General features: G+C 37.7%; 1 protein-coding gene across 1 annotated transcript; it reads left to right on the forward strand.

The window, feature by feature from the left end:
* Nucleotides 1–1,783: 1,783 nt before the first annotated feature.
* On the forward strand, nt 1,784–17,086 carry abcg2d (ATP binding cassette subfamily G member 2 (JR blood group)). Its single transcript, XM_006787054.3, has 15 exons — nt 1,784–2,034; nt 3,073–3,132; nt 4,062–4,176; nt 5,065–5,217; nt 5,339–5,496; nt 5,738–5,889; nt 6,061–6,162; nt 6,767–7,017; nt 9,756–9,838; nt 12,965–13,054; nt 13,137–13,258; nt 13,363–13,517; nt 14,329–14,418; nt 15,075–15,187; nt 15,279–17,086. The coding sequence occupies exons 1-15, from the start codon at nt 1,784–1,786 to the stop codon at nt 15,424–15,426; spliced, it is 2,043 nt and encodes a 680-aa protein (XP_006787117.2). The 3' UTR covers nt 15,427–17,086.
* The last annotated feature ends 907 nt before the right edge of the window (nt 17,087–17,993 follow it).

Genomic DNA, 17,993 nt, shown 5'->3' on the forward strand with positions numbered 1-17,993 from the left:
GTGAAACCTGATCCTGTTTAGTCAAGAGTTGCATGAAGACACAGATATAAATTTTCTTTTACACACAGGCATCGGAATCCAGCATTCACAGTCACACTCTGGGCTTTAGTATCACAAACACAAAGTTACTGCAGTACATCTACTTCACCAGGATGCCACAGGTAGATATACTCTCTTGTGACGAACTAAAGTTAGCCACACGTATTTAATTAATTTGACTGACGTCAAAGTTTGTGTAAAATGAGCCAGGTATGCAAACTTCAATGGAATTATACATTAACATTTAAATTCCCACACCCTAAAGATCTGTAAGCTGTGTATCTGTCAGTCACCCCTGGAATTAAGTGTCCGGAACTATTAAACTGTATTTCTACACATTTTAAAAGGGGATAGATGCTCTACTAACTACTTCAGCTACAATCTATTAAGTTCTGACCTTCAGCACTCATGTGTAACCCCATACAGTAGTGGGTGGCTAAACAACAGATTGCCAGATGCAGATTTCATTATATTGCAACTCCTGGAAGAAACCAGTAACTCTGGTGGAAAAGGGGGATAAGCTGATGTATTATAAGTGGCATAATTTTAAAAAGGGCTTTGATTTAAAGTGACGTTATCTGGCTAACTTTTGCATGAATAATACAATAAAACGAAAAAAAAAAGAAAAGAAAAAGGAGCAGCTGTGAAAAATGTGATGGGCCTCACCTCCCTCCCCCAGCCTGAGTGGGGTTGACCCTTGTGGGTGAGCTGCCGCTGGCCATCAGTCTGCAGCAGCAGCCCTCTCACATCCTCGCCGCCCGGTAAGTCACAACTACAAAGATTTTCTCTCCTCTCTCTGTTGATTTCAGCAGCTCCTCAATCATATTTTATTTATTAACGTCTACAAGAAATCACGAGTTGCTGCTGCTTTGCTTTAGCATTGGCGCAAGAAGAAATAGTCCCTTAATTTTATCTCAGGCAGGTTTAACCCATGGAGTGTAAATCACCGAGGTCACGTGTTTTACATAGCTATAATATTCTTGTCCTCTCATATACCTGCTGTGTTTTTTTTTTCTTCCTTTAACACGTGAGCTCAAACACAAAACACTGTTATAAAGAGCAGCGCGTGCCACAGAAACAACGTGTGGATTTAAAAACTGTACTTTGTTCCCAATAATAATAATAATAATAATAAAGCACATCAATACGTTTAAGTACATCTTTAGTCCTCTAAATTAATACAAATTAAAATAAATAGTGGACATGTCCTTTGAGTCGAGCACCCTCATGAATGAGTTTAGAAATATTAAGCTTACAATGTTGTCCAGCATGTCATCCCCGAGTGATGCAGTGAAAAATCCACTGTTCCTTAAATTCCAGGATTTTTATTTGTTGTATTTATTTATCCTTATCAGTTAATCCCTTCGAAGCCATAGAATACCAGCCTTAATCTGCATTTAAACTTACAACTTCAAAATTAAATTAGATTAGAGTAGATTAGAAGTGTGTCCACGTGTTGATCTTTTTTTGCTTTATAAAATTTAGAGCTAATGCCTCCTTTGGCAATGAATATTTAGTTACTATCTTGTTGTTTACAACTTTGGCAAGTGTTTATTATTTAAATGAGACTCTCAGGATGGTTAAAACAGCTGATAACTATGCTGACTTTAGGATTATTGCTTCAAAAAGTGATTTGCATGCAGCAAGTATTCAAAAGGTGGAAACCTTAACACCACTTCAAAGCGATCCTTATCACCAGACCGATCAGTCTGTGCCTTTAGTAAAGTAACAGCGTTTCTCTTTCATGTACAAAATTCTGTGTTTTTGGTTGCAGCAGAGGATGATGGAGAAAACCAGTCACATCAACATTGCAATGATAGAAGACATCGGTACTAACGGGATGGCCGTGTCAAAGGTCGGCACGGGCGTGGACGGGAAGAAACAGCGGTGCGGTTCCACCGTGAGCTTCCACAGCATCCAGTACAAAGTGCAGCAGCAGAGCGGCTTCCTCTGCAAAAGAAAGATCCTCTCCAAGGAAATACTGGTGGACCTCAAGTCAGTCTCTTTGTCTTTCTCCGCTCTGTCACCTTCTCACTCGCTTTCCTCCGTTTTCTCATCACTCACACACTACTTGCACATGAATTTACAGAATTTACAGATATTAACCTGCAGAGCTATGATTTGCTCACTTGATAAGTGCAGCAGAAAACCTGTAAAACATTTAATAGTCTGTTTAAAAAAAAATAAAAAAAATTCCCCTCTGCTTAAGCTAGCTGAACATGCACAGAACCCCATTAAACAGTAGAAATCTTATGATTTTTACTTTGTTGAATTTCAGAAAAAATGCCAAATGAATCCTTTTGAATTTTATTGCACTGATTGTTTTAGATTTCTTATAATTTTGGGGGGTGTCGTCTTGCTTTTTTTCTTTTGTTTTTCATGTCAGTCCAGTACAAAGTGGGACAATAGTGAATAGACCCTTGCAGTTCCTTTCTGATGGTATTAAATACAGCTGACGTTTCCCATGGAAGAATGAATCATTTCACACAAGTTTTTTTTAGGCGGAACCTTTTTCCTGCCACAGTGTTAATTATATGATATTAAGCATGGTTTCTTGCATATAATCTCTCAAATGCACTAAAGAGCAGTCTGCCAGGGAAACGAATTAAACAGCGTCACGTGATCCACCGCCAGACCTTAATTCAGTCTTCAACTCTGTTTTAAATCACTGACTCACTCCGTGCTTTCTGAAGTCTCTGAAGTTCTTTAAATTGTTACATTTTTTTTTTTTTTTAAATGATATGATATCTGTATTTGCTGTAAAATCCATTCATGAATATTACTTTAAATGGGATTAGGAGGGATGATTCATTTAATAAAAGTGCTGCATTTCAGCATGTGTCTAAGGACCATATTAACTACTTTGATTCACATGCTTTGTGTCTGTGGCATAAAACCAATACAGTGGCATAAAAATCTAAGGAAAAACATTTATAATTGGAAACATAAGCAAATATGTGTCCCAGTATTTGAGTTTCTTTTTTCATTATTAAATCATTACACTCACTTTTTGCCTGTGTCACTGTCTCGCAGTGGGATTATGAGACCTGGTCTGAATGCTATACTTGGACCTACTGGAAGTGGAAAATCTTCGTGAGTACCACTTCAGTTTACAAAAATACAGTTAGGTCTATAAAGCATTGTATTACTCTCTTATTACAGTATAAATCACTTAATCAATATGTGATTAAACAAACAGTAATACAAGCAGTACAAGTAAGTATTGCATTTGCTGTGAACAGCCATCTGACATGTTTGACAGAGGGTGGGTTGTGCTTTGGATCATGAGCATTTTCTCTCCTTCACCATTGTCTTCTCTTCTGTTCATACTGGTACGCGTTCATCTTGGTTTCATTTTTCCAAGGTTTTTTTCCTGAACTGTGCGAGCTCGTGTAGATGTGTAACCAGAGGTTTGCACCTTGTAGTAAACGCTCTGTATTCATGAAGGCATCTCTTGATCATAGTGCTCTTCACTTGGTTAGATGCGGTGACCCATAGAACTAATTCAGCACTTTAGTCGTCATAATACTGGGCAGTGGATTCATTGTTTTTAGGAACCAACCAAGTGTTTCATTTGGCCGCTCTTAACCCTGTAAAGCTTGAACCATGATTTTTTTTAACCCTCTCAGGCTCAAATTACGTTTTTGTTGCTAATGCACAAAAGAATACCTGCAGTGGTACTTCTGAGTAAAAAAAAACCTTCTAACCTTTTGTCAGCTCATAATACTTTGAGCTGACTTCAGATATTACGTCTGCTTCATTTGTCAGTTGAAATTATGAGGGAAAGAGCCTCACCTAGCCACAAAACGTCTTGTTGATTATTTTTGAACCTTTAAAAATGGGGTATTTATGCATAACAAGGCCTGCAATTCCTAAACAGTTAATGTGATATTTTTAGGCCCGTTGAATTCAAATGACATTGTCTGAATACTTATGGACCTAATTGTATATAATCTTGAAATAATTACCTTAATTTTTGTTTTGGATATCTTTAGAATTTTTCTTTGCTCTTTGTCTTTGAGATTCTTGGATATTCTGGCTGCGAGGAAGGATCCCGCAGGTCTCTCGGGGGAAGTTCTCATTGATGGAGCCCCACAGCCTCCAAACTTTAAGTGCCTCTCTGGCTATGTCGTCCAGGTAAATTTGTATTTCTTTAAATAACCCATATTAACCCTTTTATATCCACTCAGATGCACTGATATGGATATAGTGATATTATGTTTTGAAATATATTTATTTGATAAATGTACAGTGCTTAACAAATGCTTGATACCACCTGCCACAAAAACAAGAAAGCACAAATATTTTAGAAATCTATCAAAAATTTGTTCAAAACTACAAATTATGTTACTATTTATCAGGTAAATAACAGCTGAATTTACATTTTATACCCAAATTTGAGCCGGCACTCTAGTCGTCTCTGAGAAGTCAGGAATTAATTGAGCGTCAATCGCAAAAAAGAATTTTTCTGTTTAGGAGCACAAGTAAAAAAAGACTGTAATTCAGCTTTTTTGTAAAATGTTAAATTGGAAAAATTGTGGATAGGACAGATAAATATATGTTAACATTAAAATAAATCCTTTCAATTAAACAGCGTATGGATCGACTGGTTTCTTTAAGCTTTCATGCAGAAAAAGCTGAGAGTTTTGATTTTCTCTTAGACTCTGCGTCTGAGAGCAAAGCAAATGTTGTAGGGTGTAAAACCAACTTAACACACAGAGGTTGGCCCTTAAACATTAAACATAGTGCTGAGATTGTTTGTGTTAGACCTCTTTTAAGAAGAAACTCTTGAAATGAGAAATATTTTGTGCAAGTGTTAAAGTGTGTTAAAGAAGACAGCCAGGCTTAGAAAAACCTCCCAGAAAAACCTGCAAACCCTGCTGAGGTTCACTCCTTCTTGCAGTGAGGCAGTGTTCTGAACTCCGTCTTGTTTCTGGTTGTTTCCCTTAAGGATTTGTGGAAATGATAACTGCAAAATAGCTTCTCAGTTTGTCACCTTTGATCAAGCTTTCGTCTCCCTGCTAGGAAGATGTGGTCATGGGCACCCTGACCGTGAGGGAGAATCTGCGTTTTTCTGCGGCTCTGCGACTGCACGTCTCCGTGCCTCAGGTCGAGAAGGAGGCTCGAGTCAATCACCTCATTAAAGAACTGGGTCTCACCGAAGTGGCTGACTCCAAGGTGCTGCAGATAATCACAGCCTGTCACTCACCTGTCCTCTAACAAGCAGCCTGCCCCGGCAGATGAAGCGCGTTTTCAGCGATTCCCGTTGTGTTTTGTTGGTGTTTTTTTTGTTCCTCAGGTGGGCACGCAGATGACCCGAGGAATCTCGGGAGGAGAGAGAAAGAGGACAAACATCGGCATGGAGCTGATCATCGATCCTGCTGTCCTATTTCTGGATGAACCGACCACCGGGCTAGACGCAAGCACTGCTAACTCTGTCCTGCTCCTGCTGAAAAGGTGAGAAAACCCGGACTATCTCTAATTTCTCAGATTTCTTTAAAATAAAGTAAAATCTTGAGCTTCTGGGTTTTAAAGGATTTTTAAAAGTGTTTCAAGCTAAATTTTGGAGTTTGGTTAACTTTAAACAGAAGCTTATCATTTTACATAGGAGAATTAAAGCAGGAAAATTGCTGCTGTTTGCTTCTACTTTATTTACATCAATTTATTGTGATTTTTACTGTGTTATGTGTCTTTTCAGAATGGCCAGTCATGGTAGAACCATAATTATGTCCATCCACCAACCTCGCTACTCCATCTACAGACTGTTTGACACTCTCACACTGTTGGTCGGTGGTAAAATGGTGTACCACGGACCAGCACCAAACACTTTGGACTACTTTGCCAACATCGGTGATTACACTGACTAAACAGTAACATCACAAGACACTTCTTTACAGTTTTCTTTAATTTATGAAGTAAATAAATGTAGATGGATGTGCAGCTTCTAAAAAAGCTGCAGGGTCACTATATGTGTAGGATTTGCTTTGATATTGAGCTGCAACATTGTGATTTGTGTTCAAGGCTATGCCTGCGAGGCCCACAACAACCCAGCTGACTTCTTTTTGGATGTGATTAACGGAGACTTCACCGCCACAGCAATGACCAAAGTGCACGGCTCTGAAGGTAGCGGCATAATTAACCATCCATGAATATTCAGTCAAGCTTGTATCACATCTCCTGGTTTAATAGAATAACAACAAACAAACATATCCTGTGCAAATGTGCTCATTTCTTTGCATTTTTCTTTGATTTTGCAACATCCACAAAAAGGTACGATACAATAAAGAAGATACAGTATTTTTACCTGGAACTTTTTATTAACAGGTTTTTTAAAGTGTTTTAAATTTGACATTTATAGTGATTGGAACAACATGTCAAACGCACAAATTAGAGTTGACGGAGTAAAACAGTAAGACAGATGGTTTTTACTGGACCTCATAACGCCTTAATTTTTGTTAACATTTTCTGCAAGTGAAAAAATTTCACGTGAAAACGTAAGCAGAAAAAAATCAGGGATTCCTTCACATCCATGGCAGAGTTTGATAAAGTCATGTAGAAAACAGCTGAAGTCGTGGCTGCTATAGGTGGTTCTACAAGCTGTTGAATCGTGGGGTGTACATAGTCGACTATTAACTCTATTCTAGAGTCAAATCTGTATATAAAGCGAGTGAATTGGTGCTATAAAAATAAAATATAACTGAGTGGTTTTTTTTGTATTTGTGAACAGATTTGGACTTCGAGGAGCTCAGTAGCTCCAGGCAGAGCATCGAGGAGCGCCTGGTGGATGAGTACAGGAACAGCAGTTACTCCAGCAACACACGAGCCGAACTGGAACGCATTGTTAAAGATAAGCGCTGTGGGTCCCTCCCAAAGTCCCGCACCATCACCTACAACAGCTCGTTCTTTCACCAGCTACGATGGGTCCTTCACAGAACATTTCAGAACCTCATGTTGAACCCCCAAACATCTGTGGCCCAGGTAAGCACGTACACCATCGTCTTTTAGGGCACGCGTTCGACTTTCAGACGTCGGTCAGTGCCACTCTCGTGTCTGTCAGCTGAACATGAAGCTCATTAGCTGGTGAAGATTTTTACCAACTTTTTTGTAGCTATATTGGTAACTTTAAATAGTTAATTAGTGACAGGTTTAAACTTAAGTATGTTTAAAAATAAAAGCATACACTGTTCCAAAAAATAGTAATGTCAAAGTATCTTACTGTAATTTTTACATTTTTGTACTGTCTTTCTAGAATATCATTAAATTTACATAAGTAGACTGTGATTTTACATGTCAAAGGTAAAATAACATAACATCACTGTAAATAGAGTAAAACACAATTTGCTTGTTTTTTAAATATATTTTTTGTACATATGCATATTTAGATTGTAAAAATACATTCAGAAATGTATCATAATTTCACAAATATTTGTCTGTTATGTGAGAGAAGGATCTGTTAAATTCAAATGTAATACTATGGAAAAATATATAAAATGATCAAAAATTAATGAGAATAATCAATAATTAAAGGAGTATTTGAATTATAATTGTGCTGAAAATTTCATGTCATCTAGGTCTGATTCAATAATTCAGAGGTAACAAGTGAAAATATAATTAATAGGAATAAAAACTAAAAAAAACATACAAAACATTGCACGGCCACGCTGTGCTAATTATATATTTTAAAAAATAAATGTAGAGGTAGGAATTGCAATTAATATAAATCTCAAAGTATTCACAACATTCCTGAACAGAAATAGGCCTCTGCACCTGGGGTGAGGGTGTGGCCATGAAAACAATGGGACATGCCATTGGATGTTGGGACACATAATAACATGACGCTAAGCATCGGCCAATGAATGTGAACTAACAACCACAAGGTCGCAGGTATGGCTGCACTGTAGGAAAAAATCCTAATATAAAAGTATTTTACTGTGCGTTTTACAGTTTTGTTCTGTTCTTCTAGAATATCATTAAAGTTACGTAAATAGACTGTGATAGACATTTCAAATGTAAATTAACGTTAAATCACTGTAATGTAATAAAACATCATTTTCATGATTATTAAATGTATCTGTCTGTACATATGCATATTTAGATTGTTAAAATACATTCACAAATGTATCATGATTTCACAAATATCTGTCCGTTATTTGAAAGATCGAACTGTTGAATTCAAATGTAATGCCATGGAAAAGCATATAACATGATCCCTATAAGCTTGTGTTACATCACATAAGTATTGTTATCATTGCTATTTAGGGCGATCGTGGCTCAAGAGTTGGCAGTTCGCCTTGTGATCAGAAGGTTGCCGGTTCGATCCCCGGCTCGGACACTCTCGGTATTAGTCAAGACTCTTCACCTACTGGTGATGGCCAGAGGGGCCGATGGTGCGATATGGCAGCCTCGCCTCTGTCCCAGGGCATGCAATCCATTATTATTTAAACCAACTGTTAACTGTATATTTCTGTACATTTACGTATTATGATTCATATTGCCACATTCATCGACCTTGTTTATAGGTAATTTCATTGTTTGATCACGTTAAAATGTTCCTAATTTAATGTCTAAAAGCACTTGGAAAAGGCAGAATCCCATGTAAAATGAGCGCAACAAACTCTATTTTCATTACTGAAAATAACTGTATTTTCATGAGAAAGTTATTTTCTGTTATTTTACGGTAGTATTTTGGCACCCCAGCTGCTGGAATATTACTGTTTTTTTAGGATTTTTTTTTTTTTTTTTCCTATTTATAGATAATTTCATTGTTTAATCACATTAACATGTTCCTAATTTAATGTTTAAGATCACTTGAAATGGCAAGATCCAATGTAAAATTAGCGCAACAAACTGTATTGTCATTACTGGAAATAACCGTATTTTTATGAGGAAATTATTTTCTGTTATTTTACGGTAGTATTTGGGCGCCCCAGCTGCCGGAATAATACCGTTTTTTTAAGATTTTTTTTTAACAGTGTACGTTGCATTGGCCCCATCATCGTGAGCAGGATATGCAGCGTGTTAGAGGGGTCAGCTTTATGCCCTCATTAGTCGACCCATGGCGGCACAATGCTGTCAGAAGTCTCCTCACTTTAAGAATTATTAACAGCTAATTGGTCCTAAATAAGTCAAAAATAATCCTTCGAGAAGGTTCCTTGGTAGCATGGGTGCTGTAATCAGCTTTGGTGACTGTTGTGACCCCACTCCTGCCTCTTTGGGCCTGAATATGAACTGATATCATATCTAGCCAAAGCCCCTTGGCCCCTGTGTGGGAGTCATCACATGATGGCATCATGACCTATCCCGCCGCTGCCCAGCTTCCACATGAGGGACTGAGGGGAATGAGGTGAAAAAGGCTCAACCTTACTGGCTTATCCCTTCACCCTGGGAACCGCTTAGTCCTGTCATAACCTGTAAATAGTTTCAGCTTAAAACATGTCTTGCTTTCACCTTTTTTCCCCCTCCATTCAGTCATCTCACCCCACGATCAATTCAGGAGGACATAACCTTAGCATTTTCTGCTCACTTTAGTCCTTTGAACCCATGTTTTTGTTTTGTTTTTTACCCCCAAAAGTTGAATTTAGTTTTTCCATAAACACAAACTGGTAAGTTTGGATTAAACTGGACTTCAGGAGGTTTTAAGTTTTTTATATAACAACATAATGAATGTGTATGTTGTAGGCACAGAAGTCATCACGTTGTCTAAATCTCTTACGCAGCTGGGAGTCAACGTTTTCCTCGCTCTCATCGTGGGAGCCATTTTCTTTGGGGTCAAAGATGATCAGAGTGGTATTCAGAACAGGTGAGAGAACTGCTCTCAACAGTCAGCCACGTAATAATATTTTACAAAATGTTCTGAGTATGTAATGTGACTGTCCTGCTGTCATCTCCAAAAAAAAAACCAAACATCTTCATGGCTAAATAATTTGTACTTTGATCATTTTAATGTTGTGTGTTATTTGTTTATTTAAAGGATTCCTATTGTCTAAATGCCAAAGCAGCTAATCAGCTAATCGCTCTCACTTATAATACTTATTACATGGGTGTAATTTAGCTGGTTTAATATATATGGCACTACATGAAATGCATGCAATAATGTAAAGCTCACACAGCAAAATTCCTTTTGACTCTCGTTGTCCGCAGGCCAATAAATGCCTCAACATACTCTTATAAAATAGATGTTTTTATTAACTGTTAACACAGCCTTACTGCAGTATGACTGCTACTTCCCCATCTGGTCTTGCAGTTATGCCATAAACCATCTGATTTAGAGGAAATGTTGGCATGTGTGAGTGAACAGTGCAGCTTAAAAAATGCTCGAAAAAGTCCTTCGCCTCCATAGTCGGGGTGTGAGACGCAGCGATGTGGTTCAGATATGGGTTTAATACACTTGTAAAAGGTTAATTTAAGACTACAAACCAGTCAGCTAACATGACCACTCAGTCATAAAATGTTTAAGCTATATTCATGGCTTGGTTTGGTAATGCTTCGTTGATCGCTTAAGCCTGTAAAATAACATTTGGGTTGCCAGTTTGTAGAGTGTCTTTCTTTAGCATGGTACTTCACCTGAAGACACAGTGTGTCTTTGCTTCCCTCTTTCCAGATTTCTTGTGTGTGCCTCGTGTCAGCGAACTGAGCGAATCCAGCAGCATTCGTGAGGAAAATTACTAATAAGCAATTTATTAATTGTTTGGACTCTACATATTTTATAGATGATGTTTTCCACAATATGTAAACCCCAAAACTCTTTCTTTCTCTCTTTAATGCGCTGCAACTACAAAAAATCTATATAGGATGGGCAAATGTTTAAATTAATAGCTTTAGTAGCATTTACTTTTATTAGTAAGTCGTTGTTTTAAACTGGACTTCTTTTATTGTTTCATTTTAGGTTGTTTTGTTTTTCTTTTTTAATACTATGCGTTTACATGCTAAAAGCAACATGTTTCCCCATAAATGTTCAGGTCAGTGACCGCTTCTGGAGAAAAAGTGTGAAAGGTAATTCCCGCTCGGTTAATCCTCTTACCGTTTTTTATTGGGCACAACCTGGTACTCGCAAGTCCAGCGAAGCCCATCAGAGACATCAGTGGTCTCCCTTTTTCCTTTCAGTAGTGTACAGGGACCTAATGTGATTATATTCAAGGTCAGTGCACATGCAGAATGGCAGACAGCCCGTACGTGGCTTAAATGTCTCAAGTTTCTCACCCTTCCTTCATCTTCGCTTGGTGTAGGGGCTAATAGTGGGGCAACAACAATCAGCATCAACAGTCAGCGTAGGAAAATCAGCAGTGAGGGAAAAAACCCAGAAAACAAATGCTTTTAAACTTTAGTTTATGTGTGTATGAGCTTACATTGCTCAGATTGGGAGTCTGTGCTCAGGACATCAGTGACAAACTACTGCAAACATTTTCAAGTTTTCAAAGGTCACGTTACAGTATGTAAGATCTTTAGTCTTTATTCTGCTCTGAACATGTCTGATTTTACTGTTTTTGTACAATTCCACATACTGAAAACTCAATATTTGGTCTGACTACCATTATTCTTCTACACAGCCTGAACTCTCTTAGGCAAGCTTTCTTACCATTTCTTTAAGTTATCTTTGGGGATAGTTCTCCGGGCTTCTTGACGGACATTCAAAGGTCTTCTTTGGATGTTGGCTGGCTTTTGTTCTGTTCTCTGTCAACATCATAATGACGAAGTCCGGGCTCCAATAGTTCCCCAGGCTTTCTGAAAGACCTTCAGAAGACCTGGAGAACTGTTGCTCAAGAAACTCTGGCTCTTTTCCTCGAAACTCAGTGCTTGACAGCTTCATGTCAGTTGAGCCCTACACTAGAGGTGCTGTGTCTCGCTTTTACAGGGCCTTACTAGATATATACAGTCCTTCATCTGATACTTTTAGGGAGCAGTGGCAGGAAGAACTGGGGGTGGATGTTACTGATGATCTTTGGCAAGAGTGCATTAAGAATATATATTGTAGTTCTATAAATGCTAGACATTGTCTGATCCAATTTAAGGTTGTGTATAGGTTGCATTTTTCTCCCACTAAAGTGGAAAAAATATATAAGAACGTTTCAGCCCTCTGTGTTAAGTGTTCAAGTGGTCGAGGAACTTTATCTCACCTTTTCTTTCAATGCCAAAAACTACAGCTTTTTTGGAATCATTTGTTTGATTTTATGACCAAAGCCATTGGCAGGGAGGTCCCATGTACCCCCTTTGCAGCATTATTCGGGGTGTCTGAACCGGGATGGGCAAGGGACAAGACAGAGACGCAGGTTGTGTCAATGACTACTCTGTCTGCTAAACCTCCTACCTTCGATATGTGGTTGAGAGAATTTGGAAATGTACTCCATCTGGAGAAAATCAGGTTTACCTTGTCTAACCGAGAGAGTGTGTTTTATAAGATTTGGCAACCAGTCATTAGCCTGATGGATAAACTTAGGTGAAATATACTCTGTCTTAACATTTATGTATGCTGTATTACCACCTTGTTGACTTGCCGTCCACCTTCTATTGTGTTCTTTTGAAGGTGATTATTGTATGCTGCTCAATTATAAAATCAATAAAAATATATTGAAAAAAAAAAAAAAACTCTGGCTCTTTGAAGGCAAAATATAAGGAAATGAGGAGTGGCTCAAGACTTTTGCACAGAGCTGTGTCTTTGCTTCTGTGTTGATTGACAGGTTGGAATCTCATGTTATTTTTTTTCTAAGACTTTTCCTGGCAAGCATCCTATACAGGTCTTATCTGTGCAGTCTCTTTTTGAGTATAGCGTGCACTTTAAGTGTTGTTCTGTCCGAGAGGTTCCAATTTCAACTTTATTTATACAGCACCAAATTACAAAAACAGTTGCCTCAAAGCACTTCATATTCCAAGGTAGACCCTACAATAATACGTACAAAGAAAAACACTTTTGCTTTTCTGATTGCTCCAGGATGGGCGCCCTCTTCTTCATCACTACCAACCAGTGTTTCAGTACTGTGTCTGCAGCCGAGCTCTTCATCACTGAGAGGAAACTCTTCGTGTAAGTTCTCCATCAGGACGCCGTATACGTGTGTGTGTGACTCTAGATTTAACTGTTGCTTTATGTGTTTCTCTTGTGACAGGCACGAGTACATCAGTGGCTACTACAGAGTGTCTGTCTACTTCCTTTCTAAGATCCTGTCTGATATCGCTCTGCGCACCGTCACCTCTGTTATCTTCAGCTGTGTTGTCTATTTTTTGATTGGTGAGACTTTTATCTATTTAACTATTTTAATTTTTGCATTTAAATTAAAAAAAAAAGAAAAGACATCAGTGTGTAAAAGCGCACAAAACTGTGTGTCCAACCAGGGCTCAAATCCACAGCAGAAGCCTTTTTTGTCTTCATGCTGACGGTGACTCTGGTGGCCTACACAGCCACAGCCATGACCATGGCCATCTCAGCTGACCAGAGTGTCGTGGCTCTTGCCAACATCCTCATGACCATCACCTTTGTCTTCATGATGGTAAGAGATACAGCAACCCCATGACCCACATAAATAAGTTGGAAGGGAGAAGGAGTAAATATAACATCTACGTTTTTTGTTTTAGGTAGCTTTAGGGTTTTTAAAAAAAAGAAATGAAACATTTTAAACAGAAGACTCACTGATGACATAAACTCCCTGGTCACTTTAACATCAGATGTAGTTATAAATGGATGGAGATGGTCAGCAACAATCCTCGGCTATGCTGAGGTGTGGTCTTATTCAAGGTTTGATGTGTTGTGCATTCAGAGATGCTCTTCTGCACACTTTGACTGTCACGAGTTGGTTACTGTTGCCTGCTTTTACTTTTTGAGATTGCTGTGTGGGTAAAAATTCACTTCAATCACCTTTCTTTCCCATTCTGATGCTCAGTTTGAACTTCAGCAGGTCTTCTTGACCTTGTGTACTTGCTTAAATGCACCAAGTTGCTACTACAGGGTTGACAAATTAAGTATAAGAACGGCAATGCCTAATGAAGTGGCCAGTAAGTGCATTATAAATGATTGTTGATTGATTTCATAATCAATAGCAAAATTTCCCAGAAAACATTGACTATTGAATCTATATCTGACTAAGTCTCTAAAAGCAACACAGATATATTATATTATCCGTATATTATAATGACCAATAGACAGTTATTCATCTATGTTTTACTGTCTGATAGTAAAAGCTCCCGTGAGACTAATAACATCCTGCATCTGGACTTTGAAACATTTAGATGTGTTTGTAAGTCGTGTTATGTCAGCTCTACCCTCCAGAAAAAAGACATCTAAACTGACTTTGTGTCTTCTAGATTTTTTCAGGACTCCTGGTGAATCTACCCAGCACCAAAGACTGGTTGGCTTGGCTGAAGTACTTTAGTATTCCTCGTTATGGTCTTGCAGTAAGTCAGCATTAAAGGTTTTGACAGCAGAAGATGCAGATATATAGAGAAAGTAGCAGAAACAATTCAAAATTCAGACAGAGGTTATCACCTCAATGAAATAAATACATATCACAGACAACCTCCTTCACATATATGTTTTAGCAGTTTTAGTTTTAATTGTCTGTAAGTGTGTTTTTATTGAACTGGGGTTGGACCTGAACTGGACTCTAAACTTGATGTTAGATGGCTGAATGCATAGACTTAAACAGACTTCTCTGATTTTAACTGTTGGGTGCTGCACGTTATACCAAACATACACGACCAAGTGGATAGCCTACTGATAATGCACTTTAAAAACCCCATGTACAGTAACTGTCATGTTTGAAGATGGAGCCAAACTCAAAGGAGAGGATTAAGGCCAACAAACTAGGGACCAACTGACCACAAGCACAGCTAAAGACAGCATGTAAGAGACAAGAGACTTTAAAAATAAAACAGGAAGTTACTTTATATGGCAACATATACGTGAAAAGGGAGTTAAGACCCAAAAGAGAATAGCTACATTACATTTATTGTTTTAAAATGGAACAAATGATCTGCCAAACGCACCATATTGTATTTAAATTGTTCTGCTAAGGTTTTACTGCTCTGCCTCACTTGCTGTCTTTGTTCAGGCCTTGAAGATAAACGAATTTGTGGGTCTGAGGTTCTGCGAAGAGGTTGTAATCCGAAACAGCAACATGTCAGCTATGACAGCCAACTGCACTGGGAAAACAGCTGGCCAGACGTGAGTAATTGATCCAGTTCTGTCTTACTGGTTAACAACATGTTGTATTGTGGCTCTAATATCTGACCAGTTTGAACATGCCTCATTTCAGATGCACAGGAGAGCAGTATCTGGAGTACCTGGGCATAGACTACACCTCCTGGGGTCTGTGGGAGAATCATGTAGCTTTGACTGTTATGATGATCATATTTCTCATCATTGCCTATCTGAAGCTTCGCTTCATCAAGAAATTTACTTAATGCGTTATTTGTTTTTTACTTTAATGTACCAGCACTGATAGATCTTGTGCTCAGAAATAGCACAATTAAAGCTACATTTATATATTGGGGGTTTAGTTTTATTTTACACTGCCCTCATATCTTTAGCATATAATGAAGCTAAAAGAAAGTTAGAGTACAAGTGCAAATGCTGAAATAAAAAGCTGAAAGCAGCCGAAAACTGCCAGCTAAACTTTTCTAGAGTTCACGTTTTTACCATTAGTTTCCCTGTAAAGCTCATAAAATCTTATTGTGTGTTGTGTTCAGCTGTTCATTAACCCTTTTACGCATAGTGGTCACTACAGTGGACAGCTATTCAAACACTGTTTTCTTGTATTCATATCAGTGTTGATGGTACACTTGCACATAAACCACTACATTGGATACTGATGTGTCACTCCATACCCTGCCACTCACTCTAAAGGTGATGTTGTCCACTTAAGCGGACATGTAAAAAACTATTTGAAAAATACACGTTTAAAAAATGAAGTTCAAAAATCTTTTTTTCATGCCTAAAGATGAATAAAAATACTGATTAAGGTTGTCCTAATCAATCACGTGGTAGCGACTCAATGCATTGATGCATGCAGACATGAACAAGATGACCTGCTAAAGTTCAAACAGAGCATCAGAATATAGAGGAAAGGTGATTTAACTTGAACATGAAATGGTTTTTGGTACTAAATGGATAAGTTTGAGTGTTTCTGAAGCTACTGATCTACTGGGATTTTCCACACACAACTATCTCTAGAGTTTACAGAAAAAAGTCAGAAAAAATAGAAAATATCTATTGAGCAGCAGGTCTCTGAGTGAAAATGCCTTCTTGATCGCAGAGGTCAGACATTCAACAATATCCAACTTGTTAAAATCAAAGTGTACAGAAGAGCATCTGTAAATACACGACAAACCTTGAAGCAGGTGGACTACAGCAGCAGAAGACCATATCACAGCCTACCTGTGTTGCTCACCCTGTCCCTTTTGGATCACAGTGTACCCATCTTCTGATGGCTGCTTCAGGCAGGATAACACACCATATCACAAAACTCAAATCCTCTCAAACTGGTTTCTTTAACATGACAGGGAGTTCACTGTGCTCGAATGACCTCTACAGTCAGCAGATCTGAATCCAGTACACTATATTTGGGATGTGGTGGAATGGGAGATTGATGTGAGCTGACAAATATGCAGCAGCTGTGTGATGCTATCATGTCAGTCTGTGAGGAAAATGTCCAGCTCTTTTTTAAATCTCCCCAACAAAGAATTAAAGCAGCTCTGAAGGCAAAAGGGGTCCAACCCAGTACTAGCAACCTAGTGGAGATGCCAGTGTGTGTATTTATTGTGTAGATATAAAAGTATACCAGTATACCAAGTAAGCAAGTATGGCTGTTTCCCAAAATATCAAAATCTAGTTGTTGGTTCCTTTGTTTACTGTTATATACGTTTAGTCTGGATAAAATCTTTGTGGGTATAAAAAATTGTGAGTCCAAAACAAACTAGACAGTATATTTTCAAATTATAGGAGAAAATTGTGAATTTTCCAAAGTGAAAAAGTGTAGAAATTAAAAAGTATACTGGCCTCAAAGTAAACTTTCAAAGCTGTTTATGAATATTTACTTCTGCAGCATTTGTCAGTTTGTGACTTTTTCCCAATACCTTTGTAACCCAGTTGTTGTTTTGATTAAAGTTTCCAAATTATACTTATTTAATTGTGCTATTAATTTTTCATAATATAATTAAAAGCTGATCATTTGCAATTGAAGCATTACATCATGGCTTTATCTGTTTTCCAAAGCAAAACTCTGTAATACATTTATACTCTGTTAGTTTTTTCATACCATGTATAAAGATTTTCATGTAACTTTTGGTCTTGTGTTTTTTTATTATTATTATTAATGCATTAATTATTATTAATACAGTTATAAACCTTAGTGTAGTTACCACACACCAAAACCATGATATAAATTCTCCTGAAATAAGAAACATATATTTTGCGCTAAGATTTTATACCAGAGTAAATAGCTCTTGGGAAACTTAGAAACTTAGGAAATTAGCATTCACAGAAAGGACTTTTTGCGTAACTTTAAATCAGTGTATATGGAAAAAATTTAAAGTACAAACCAAATTTTGGTTACTGAAAACCTTAAAATGTGTAAAATATCTTTTAATTTAACATCATTTGCAAATAAATGTCAATGTACTAAAACTGCTGCATCTAAACTTTCTCGTTCTTAGACAAATCCAAAATGACTTTTGGCCTACTTTTCAGTTTTCAGAAATTTTATTTATATAGCACCAAATCACAACAACAGTTTCCCCAAAGCGCTTTAATTTGTATGGTAAAGACCTACAAATAATACAAGGAAAACCCAATAATCACATTACCGTCTATGAGAAACACTTGGAGACAGTGGAAAGGAAAAACTCCCTTTTAACAGGAAGAAACCTCCAACAGAACCAGTCTCAGGGAAGTTTGTGGGTGCAGTTTATTTTCTGTTCAGATCAGTAGACAGTATGTCTATTATTTGATTCTGCTTTGAAATAATGACTCA

Source organism: Neolamprologus brichardi, chromosome 6 (genome assembly GCF_056152115.1).
Source record: "Neolamprologus brichardi isolate AB-2024 chromosome 6, ASM5615211v1, whole genome shotgun sequence".
Taxonomy (NCBI): domain Eukaryota; kingdom Metazoa; phylum Chordata; class Actinopteri; order Cichliformes; family Cichlidae; genus Neolamprologus; species Neolamprologus brichardi.

Coding starts and splice junctions, on each gene's coding strand:
- abcg2d (XM_006787054.3), top strand. CDS start 1,784: ATGTACAAAATTCTGTGTTTTTGGTTGCAGCAGAGGATGATGGAGAAA. Junction 2,035..3,072: donor GAAATACTGGTGGACCTCAA/GTCAGTCTCTTT, acceptor ACTGTCTCGCAG/TGGGATTATGAGACCTGGTC. Junction 7,018..9,755: donor CCCAAACATCTGTGGCCCAG/GTAAGCACGTAC, acceptor TCTCTTACGCAG/CTGGGAGTCAACGTTTTCCT.